General features: G+C 41.8%; 1 protein-coding gene across 2 annotated transcripts in view; it reads left to right on the plus strand.

The window, feature by feature from the left end:
• Positions 1-93: 93 nt before the first annotated feature.
• Positions 94-10,273, plus strand: part of DRAM2 (DNA damage regulated autophagy modulator 2) — a 23,286-nt gene continuing 13,106 nt past the window's right edge. The window contains exons 1-6 of one of the 2 annotated variants that reach the window (XM_044447511.1): positions 97-251; positions 946-1,175; positions 6,188-6,281; positions 6,381-6,538; positions 9,182-9,249; positions 10,013-10,152. In XM_044447511.1, coding sequence (XP_044303446.1) covers positions 6,408-6,538; positions 9,182-9,249; positions 10,013-10,152 — 339 coding nt within the window. In that variant the 5' untranslated portion in view covers positions 97-251; positions 946-1,175; positions 6,188-6,281; positions 6,381-6,407. Of the gene's footprint in view, positions 252-945; positions 1,176-6,187; positions 6,282-6,380; positions 6,539-9,181; positions 9,250-10,012; positions 10,153-10,273 lie in introns of both variants that reach the window. The other variant, XM_044447509.1, reaches the window with a different exon arrangement.

Raw genomic sequence — 10,273 nt, forward strand, 5'->3', positions numbered from 1 at the left:
TGCTTAGGGAGGGCGCGCGACTGGGAAAGACTTCTAACAGGGCCGGGAGCGCGCGCGGGAGGCGGGTCTTGGCCGTGTGAAGGAGAGGGAGGAGGGAGGAGGCGACGGCTGTGAGCGCTCTCTCGCTCGCCCGCCTACCCGCTCGCCCGCCAGCCTGGAGGTCGTTTTTGTTCTCGCATCCTCCCGCGAAGAACAAGGCGATCGTGGCCCGAGTGGCCGTGGAGATGCGAGGCAGCGGCGGCGAGGAGACGGTAAATAACACCTTCCTTTAACCTTGCCTGGGTGGATCAAATATCACTGTGTACTTTACTGGTAGGAGGGGACCAGGCCATATCAGGTGCACATCAGGAGGGAAGAGGAGGCAAACCTTCCTTCCCGTCTCGCTCCCGGGAAAAGGGATCGCATATGGAAACCGCTCATCTAGCACTGGAACTTGTCAGTGCCAGGGACTAACGCCCTTGTTTGCCTTTAGGTAGAGACTCTGAGTCCGGCAGGCGACAAGTAAACGGGCTTGTTTACTTTAATCTCCAGAACGCTGCGGAGGAAGATGCTTTCCTCTGAAATTTCTAACTGTTGTGCATCGGTTAAAAAGGCACAAAGATCTGCCGGGTTGATGGCGGAAAGAGGCAGCTATCACTGTTACTTTTTGCTTTTCAGAAGAGATGACATAAGGATCTTTTGTTCTAGAACCAGGCACAGGAACTTCCTGATCTCAAGGTTTTTTGCGGGGGAGTAGATTATTTGTTTATGCAACATTTGGGTTTGGTCCAGTTTGAGAAATGACCCGCCCGCTCCTTGAAATTGGGATGTGGAAAGTTTTGTTTTCCGGATGCCTCTGTATTTATTTAGCCCCATTAATATGTTTGTGCTTCCTAATTTCTAGCCTCGGGTTTGTGGTCAGATGACTATACTTAGAAAGAATCCATGTCTGTTCTCTATTTACAGGCTAATACAGTATCTCTGTGCTCCACTGTACAGTCCTAGCTCAACTTGAAGCTCAGATGCTTCCACATGTGGAGGCCTAGACATCATGCAGTCTTCCATCTTTTAACACTTAACAGATTTACTGCTGTAAGGAAAAAAGATGGAAGAAGTGGTGGAAAAATGCAGAAGGGGTACAAATGGAAGGCATTGTCATCTGAATCCCCCCCCCCATTTAAATTTCCATGAATAAGGTAGTGATGACACCATAAAATCCTTGTCTGAAAGTTCTCAATCCTATATAAGCATCATTATTGGAAAGAAGGCATTTACAATTGATGTGTACATCTATTTTCTATGTGCTTTATGCCTTGCTTAGTTGTGTCAATGAATGAATAGATACTTGGTCAACATCTTGATAAAGAAATGGAAAAAATAGCTAACAACATCTGGTTAAAATGTGGAAATGGCAGAAACATTTTTACTACTAATAAAGAATATTTTAAATATTTCTTTTTAATTTGTGTTTGTTTATGAACATTTATATACTGCCTAGCTTGCTAAAAAGACATCCAAATGGTACAAAATCGTTTAAAACACTAAAACCCATAAACAAAAATAAAAAAGCATTTAAAGCAGTAAGGGAGCAATCTTGTAACCCCTAGATATCATCTTGGAAGCCATGGAATACTTTGCTTTCTCAGATTTAAGGTCAGATCCAATGCCTGCAACACCACTTGCAGCCAGAACAGACCAAGCCATACTGGAGAGCACCCTTGCAGAGGGGTAAAGGGAGGCATTCCAGGGCAAGGGACAGGGAGGAGATGGGTGCCACCAGGATGATTATTATTATTATTATTATTATTATTATTATTAACATTTCTATGCCGCCCCTTGCCGAAACCTCGGGGCGGCTTACAACACGATAAAATTCAATGAAATACAATAGCACATAATAAATTACCATTAATTACAAAATACAAAAAATATATTGATTTACAAATATAAGATTAAAATTATCAGTATAAATTAAGTAAATAAAAATATAGGAGGAGAAAGAGAAGGAAGAAGAAGTTGCCCTGGCCAGATCATATGTTTTAACAATTAAAATGATGTTTAAATAAAAAGGTCTTTACCTGGCGCCGAAAAACCAGTAACGACGGTGCCAGGCGGACCTCTTTGGGGAGTGAATTCCATAGGTTGGGTGCCACCGCAGAGAAAGCCCTCCTCCGAGTACTTACTCTCCTAATTTCTTTCATGGAGCGTTCCCGGAGAAGAGACTCTCCCGCAGATCTCAAAGGGCGGTCGGGCATGTACGGACATAAGCGCTCGTTCAGGTAGCCAGGACCCAAGCCGTTTAGGGCTTTATAGGTCATAATCAACACCTTGAATTGGGCCCGGGCTTCAATGGGAAGCCAGTGAAGCTGACGGAGGACTGGAGTCATGTGAGCATAACGCCCCGTCCCCGTCAGCAACCTGGCAGCTCTATTTTGCACCAATTGAAGTGTTCGGACTGTCTTCAGGGGAAGCCCCACATAAAGCGCGTTACAGAAGTCTAGGCGGGAAGTCACCAGCGCGTGTGTCACCGTCGCCAGGCAGTCGTACTCCAGGTAGGGGTGCAGCTGATTAATCAGCCGAAGCTGAAGGAAGGCATTCCTCGCCACCGCTGTCACCTGAGCTTCCAAAGAAAGCTCTGGGTCGAGGAGTACTCCTAAGCTGCGGACCTTATCCCTAAGAGGGAGTGTTGCACCATTCAGGACCAGGTCAAATCCACCCTCTCCGAAACCCGATCCGCCAACCAACAGGACCTCCGTCTTGTCTGGGTTGAGTTTCAGTTTATTTGCCCTCATCCATTCCCTTACCTCGGCCAAGCACTGGTTCAGCACAGCCACTGCCTCACCTGGATTAGTGGAAAACAAGAGGTAAAGCTGGGTATCATCAGCGTATTGATGATTCCGCAGCCCACACCTCCTGATGACCTCTCAGGATAGGATGTATGTATGTATGTATGTAAAGTTTTTTATCCCACCCCTCACTGTGTCTCAGGGTGGTATGTATTCAATGTGGACTCCAGCCTTTTCCTCCCTGAAGCTAAAATGCAGAGCAGGAGGTACAGGAAGGTGGGGGGTTGTTTCTGCCATCCATTCTGCACTGGATACTCATAAGCCTCTGATATGGGCACTGAGGATGCAAATGATAGGATTGTGCCCAAAAGCACTTTATAAGCTCTTTTATAAGAGCCATCTTCACACCCTTTCTAAAAGCTAAGAGTGAGAGCCAGTTATAACTTTTTGGGAAAGACACAGGAAAACACCTGTTCATGCATACCTAACAATTCCTCTGCAAGTAATGGTGTCCTTGTGTGCCTTTCCTGAATGTTTTGCTAAATGGACAGGTTCGTTATGAGGAAAGTAGTCTCTTAGATGGCAAAGTTCCAAGCCACCTAAAAATTTAAAGTTTAAAACTAACATCTTGAACTGGCCCAGAAAGCAACTGCAATCAGCATAGCTATTTCAGGACAGTTGTATTATGATTCTGATACCATGCATGGTATCAAAGAATAGTCAAACTATTATCAGATTGAACATAAAAGTGCAATGGTAGATGTATTTAAATTGGTATCTTAGCTGTAATGTAACCAAGTCATTTGGTAATAAAATTAAACTATTTTGGATAAATGAATTTGCTCATTAATTTTGTTCTGGTGTACAGTGAAAGAGATTCAGATTAGTTCACTGAAGAGTGAGTTGGTTTGTCTCTGGGAGTTGTTGCAGCATTTTTATGAAATGCACAAAATAAAATATTAAGTAGGTTTAGGGTTAATTAGACTGTAATCCTATCCAAACTTTTTGGAGCAAGTCCCAGTGAAGTCAATGGGGCTTACTTCTGAGTAGAGATCTGTAGCTTCATAGGATGCACCTGTCACTGCAGTTCAAGTTATGCCAAGTCATGCTCTCTAATGGTTCATAAAACATAAATAAAGCAGAACATCATAAATTGTAAGAAATTAATAAAATGTAATTGATTAAAAACCAACAGCAGTCCAAGGATCTAAAAATCATGGGCATACAGTATTGTTTTTTAACTAAACGATGAAAAAGTCTGAGAATATATGAACATCTACCCTGGAGCCAAAAAGATCACAGTGCAGGTGAACCTTTCTGGTGAAGGATTTCTACAGCTGCAGTTTCAGCACTGGAAAAGACCTTTCCTGCATAGCCACCTGTATCATTTGATGGGGGCATCCTGAGAAAGGCCTCTGGCAGAGGTGTGTGTGCGTGCATGGGAAGAGACAATTCATCAGATAACCTGGCTCCAAGTTGTTTAGGACTTTGCAGGTTAATAGCAGCACTTTGAACTGGGCCCAGAAATAGACTGCAAACCGGTGTCAATCCCAAAGCACACATGTAATGTAATACCACTAGTCCCTGTTCACTGTCCAAATTTGGACCAGTTGAAGTTTCTGGACCACTTTCAAAGGCAGCCCCATGTATAATCCATTGTAGTAATCCAAATGACACATTACCAGAACTTGAGTAATTGTGGCTAGACTGTCTCTGTCCAGATAGGATTGTAGTTGGTATAAGTTGATAAAAGTGCTAGGAAGGCTATCTTGCTACCAGATAATGCTTACTCAGCTACCTACCTGCTTCTTTACTAGGGAATGCAGCCTCCCTACAACAGGTTGAAGAGTTGGGCAGATGAATCACCTACTACACTGGGTGGAGTCCCAGTTTATTGATCCCCATATATTCCATGACCAACCAAAGCTGTGATCCAGACTACTTGCTACCTCATTTGTATTTGATTAAAGGGAGTGAGAGAAAGCTGGGTATTATTAATGCAACCTCAGTCCATAATTTATCCCTGTAATTTCATGTAGATATTACCCACATGGCAGATAAAATAGCATCCTGTGGCATCCCATCCCAATACTTCCAAAAGTAGAATGATAACCCCCCTAACACCATCTTCCAAAACTGACCATCCAAGTGGGAACTGTACCCCTGTCACACGGTGCCTTCAACAATATATGTGGTGATGATCATGCTAGAAGTTGGAAATGCTGACCAAGTTAAGCTGGTTTTCTGCATATCTTCTGAGAACGCCTGGAACCTGCAGCAGGAGGTGATTGCCCATGGACTGAATCTGGCCTGTGGGGTCCTTCTGCTTGCCCTGGGCGCTCTGGCACCCTCCAGCATATGCAATGGAGTGACTTGAATACGCATAGAGCAGCTGCAGAGCCACCTTAGCCAGTGTGTTGTTCCCTCTGATCTCACTCCAGAACCAAGGACCTTACTATCAGTGGGGAGCCCTTTAACTGGCCTGACAAAAGGATAGGTAGCACACGGATAGTTAGGAATTAGTGTGTTTTGAATAAAGAACCCTGGTTGCCTGGAACAAGGAAGTGCTTGAGAAGGGTTCTGGGATGAGAGAACAGGAAGAGGTGGGGAAAATAAAACAGGATGCTTATGTATCTTACAAGGAAGGGCAAAAACTGCCAGTGCCACCTTGCTCAGGGTCAGGGATGGGGTCCATGCCAACTGTCTGGTAGGCCAGCATTGTGGGGTGGATGACCAGCAAATAAAGAGTCAGAGAAGCCCCTTGGAGCTGCTACTTTGCAGGAGTGAACAGGGAGTCCAGTGAAAGGTGGCAGCAGAAAGAGAACAAGAGAGAGAAAGGGAGTGATTCTGCCTTTTGTGAAGTCCTGAGTGCCTTTTACTTCCTAGAATTTTTTCCTTGGGTAGGATCAAAGTTATCAATAGTATTCTACTTTTGATTGTGAGCTGGGTGTTACAGCAATTGGTTGTACAAGATAATTGTACTTTTAATATTCAAAAGCTTTTTGTTTAACCATTGTGTTGTATTAACCGTCTTTAAGCAAAAAAAGAGAAAAAGAAATCGAAACAATAAAAGATACATTAGGAGCAAATTTCAAATAAATAAATAAATAAATAAATGAGCAAATAGGTAATATGAGAGATTATGGGATACTGTGGGATAAGAACGCTATAAATGAAAAAAAGATTACTAAGGTGCTCTTTCTCTAACCCTTGTACATGGCATTCCGTCCTACAGAATCTTATACACAGTTAGGATTTTGATATCCCTATTGAGAGATGAAAGTAAGGCAGGCACAGCAACATGGTTGCTTAGATTCCTTGTATGCATATGCATAACACACAAAATGCCTGAAATCGCTTTCTCTTTTCCAGTTTATCTTGACTTCTATAGTGCAGTAACTTTCTGTTTCTTATTTGACCAGGAATTGTAACAGAGAAGATGAAACTGAATCCAGTCTTTCCTGACCAAGCCCTAATTCAGTGAAAGATTTGCCTGGTTACATTTCTAAACACCAAGTAAGAAGACTTGCACACTAAATGAATTGTTTTCTTTCAAGGAAAGAGGGAAAAGAAATGATGCTTCTAATTACTGGTACATTGGTTTATTTTTCACAGCATTTGAATCTGGGATAGTCTTTTGATATGTGGTGGTTTCAGCAAGGCCTAAGTATCTTGCCTTCAGCCCTCGTAATTTGGTCAGCTGCTTCTTTGTTGTTTTCATATACTGCTGCAGTTCTCCTCCGGCATGTTGACCCTTTGGTGCCCTACATCAGGTCAGTAGATCTTTTACTATTATACTCTTACCTGTTCTGCAATGTAACTCCCTAGAAAAGCCTTCCCCAACCCCCTTTTTAAAAGCTGTATTAATGCAAATTAAAAGTTGTGACATCTTATGGTTTTAAGATTTTATAAAGTAGAATGTCAGACTTCACTGGGTTCATGCAAAACCCATTGGGGATGGCAGACCATGGTGGTTTGTCATGTTGTGCAAACCTGGACTGTTTCCTGCAGGGTAGCTTGTTTGTGGACAGCAAGCCACCCTGACCATGCATGGCTTGTTTAAGGTTTGTTTTACCCATGGTGGTTTGTCACGTTGGATGAATTTGCAGCTATTGGGATGGATCTGCATGCACCTTTTTACAAAGACAGAAAGTATTCTGAAAGTATATCCAGTCTCCACAAATTTGAGGTTCCTGCACAAATTTGTACACAATGTGAGTGGGCAGAAGTGCCTTATAGCAGCTCAGGCTTATATCGTGGCTGCAGCCCAGAAGGACCTGGCCTTCACTACCCATGCTCTAATTATTTCCAGATCACTGTCATGTGGCTTGTGCTGGGATACCTCAGAAGCTTCTGTTGGGGCAAAATGTACCTGCCCAATGCTAATAGGGGGCAGAAAGCCTGAACGTGGAATACCACCCTTTATTTATTTGTTATTTTTCTTTAGCACCCAACAGCGGAAGCTATTGCAGCAGTTGCACTGGTTTCTGGGCTACATTTGAAGTGCTAGTATGGTTGTTCTTGTACGATTTTAATGATTTATTGTTTTAATGTTAATTATTTTAGATTATTTACTGATTCATATATACTTCAGTGCATTTGTCTTGGTGCATTTCTTGGGATGTTTCATTAAAAGGGGTAATATTTAAATGTTTAAATAAATATTAACTTTTAAGAAAGGGGTAGGATACTCATGACCCCCCCCCCCAGAAATGTTAGAATCCAACTCTGTCAGCACTGATCATTGGTCTTGATGGTTGGGGATGATGGGAGTTGGAATACAGTATAATCTAGAGAGTCACAGATTTCCCAGCTACATTAAGTCTTAAACAGTTGGAGGCTTGCTTATCCTAAGGACTGCCTTCACTCTTATGACTCTGTCCATAATTGAATGCCTAGGTGGGAGGTCCTGCTTGTATGCCCACCAGTGAAATTTGTTTGGTTGAAAGCACATGAGACAGAGCTTTCTTAGCAGTGGTCCTGTAATTGTGCAATCCTCTTCTATGCTTAATGCCTTTATGAATCCTTGCTTCTGGAATTCAAGAAGGCTCACATCTTTTTCCTTAATTTAATTTGTGTAATATAAAGGAGTTACTCTCACACACCTATTTAGCTTTTTCCAACCCCTGCTTAGATATTCTGCCTAATGTATCACAGTTTCTTTCATTCTGGGTATTATATTTATATTTGGCCCTGAAAAGCAACTAATAAATAATTTGAATGAATCAATGAATGAATGGCTATCATAAAATTATTGTGTGATGTTTTGTGTGATACAGTGTTTAGAATCTGGAATGGGAATCAAGAGATCTAGATTCTAGGTCCAGAGAAGTTCACTGAGTGACTTTTGACTTGTTGCTGACTCTCAGGCTAACCTACCTCACAGGGTTGTTGTGAGGATCAATAGAGAGGAGGAGGAGAATTGTGTAAACTGCATTAGGTTCCTTGCATGAAACAAGGCAGAGTATGCAGAATTAAATAAATAATATAGCCTGATTGGGAGTGGTGGAGGAATGACAAAGTAGTGTCACGGTGGAGAATCTTATGTAACATTTTACACAGTTACACAAAAAGGATGAAAAATCTCTCTTGTACCAAGTTTCACATCTGAGTGTTGTTCATACAGTACAGAACACAGGAGAGAAATGACATTTTTGCAGCCAGTCTAGATTTTACATTTTGTGCTACAAATGCGTGTAAAGAAAAAAATGTTGCTTTTTAATTCCCAGCACCCCTTGCCATGAGACATTTTAAAGACAGATTACAACAAAAGATGATTCAAAACAAACATATCATCCCACCCCGTAAACCCCCCACCTAAAAACTTCATTTTTAAAGGAAGAGTAAGCAGTAATAAAAGCACCCAGCAGAAGTAAAACTTTTCATCAAGGACTCTGGTGAATAAAAATATTTTTATTTGTTACCTGAAACTCATAAGCTTCAGACTCAACAGTCTGGGAGGTGGCATCGCCCAGGTTGAGTTTCTACTGTGAAGCATGTTAGATTGCCAGACTCTATCTGCCTAACCTCAGAAAGTGGTGGCACCTGAAGAAGAGCCTCCCCAGTCTATGATCCCACTGAACCGGAGGGTGTATATGAGAGGAGAGAGTCCTTGAGATACCCTGGTCCCAATCTTTATACGGCTTTAGCAGTCCCGGAGAGCACACAGGATTAAAAGTTTCTTCAATACATTCTGAAATAATAGCATTTCTGGTTCCCATATTTTGTGTGTGGGTGTGCTTCCTGGATTCATTGCTTCCATTTCAATGGCTGTATTTCCATCCAGCAAACTCACTGATACCAACATGGGTATTTACACATCTAGATGTCTTCCATTTTTAATTGTTCATTTAATGAGTTTTAGAAACTGAGATGCGTCACAAGAAGTACCATATCATATGTTGCTTTTCTTTCAGTGATACAGGGACAACACCTCCTGAAAGTTGTTTGTTTGGGATAATGTTAAACATTGCTGCTCTTTTGGGTAAGTACAGGAAAAAAACGGTACTGATCTTCTGGCAGATGTGTGGACTTGGGTCTTCCTGAGGCTCCAGAGGAAACAAATTCCATCACTCTCAGAATGGAGTAGCCATTGAAATACCCTCTTGATGGGAAAGTGATGCTCTGATGGAATGGAGAGGAGGATATCATTGGCAGAGTCTGATGATTACAGTGAGACATTTAGGTGGCAGGATAGTAATTGAATATTAGTTATTTCAGAATAAACCTGCCTGTATCGTGGTATATATTTCTTGCAAGTAAATACTCATCAGATCTCAGATCAACAGAGACATTGTTGCATTCAAAGGTATCACTCCACTAATGGAATACTCTTTGATTCAGCAGAGGGTACCATCAGTAGAGTATGGGTCGTGATTTTTGTCAATTACCCCCTCATCCCTGAAGCTCCCTCTGCTACTTTGCACATTATTCCTCCTGCACTCTGCCCCAGACTTCTGTATGAAGGGCACAGTGCCCTTCAGGAAGTAGGGGGAATCATTATAAAAAAAAAAAGGATCCCTCTCTGTTCAGCTGATGGACACTCCTGATGGATCAGAGTTTCCATCAGTGGAGGAATATCAGTTCATCACAACATGCAGCCTTTATGTCTAATTCCCTTCATTCTGTGTTGAGTATTTGACAGCTATTTAAATGGTTGTAACATACCCTTTGCTTCTATGATTTTTGTAATTGAATTGCAGGTTCTTGTACTGCATCCTCACTTGATTGAAAATGTTCCTTCACAGGTATAGCTACCATGTATGTCCGCTACAAACAAGTCAGTGCTTTGAATCCTGAAGATCACAAGATCCTCCGGTTAAATAAGATTGGTTTTGTGCTAGGACTGATTAGCTGCTTTGGACTTTGCATCATTGCAAACTTCCAGGTTTGTATTTCATCTTTCAGTGTTGGGGAATTGATCAGGAATGTATACTAATCATAAACAAATATAAGTACAAGCAAATTAATTCAGGATTATTATTATTATTATTATTATAACATTTCTA

Source organism: Varanus komodoensis, unplaced genomic scaffold (genome assembly GCF_004798865.1).
Source record: "Varanus komodoensis strain SLA01 unplaced genomic scaffold, ASM479886v1 scaffold52, whole genome shotgun sequence".
Lineage (NCBI taxonomy): Eukaryota > Metazoa > Chordata > Lepidosauria > Squamata > Varanidae > Varanus > Varanus komodoensis.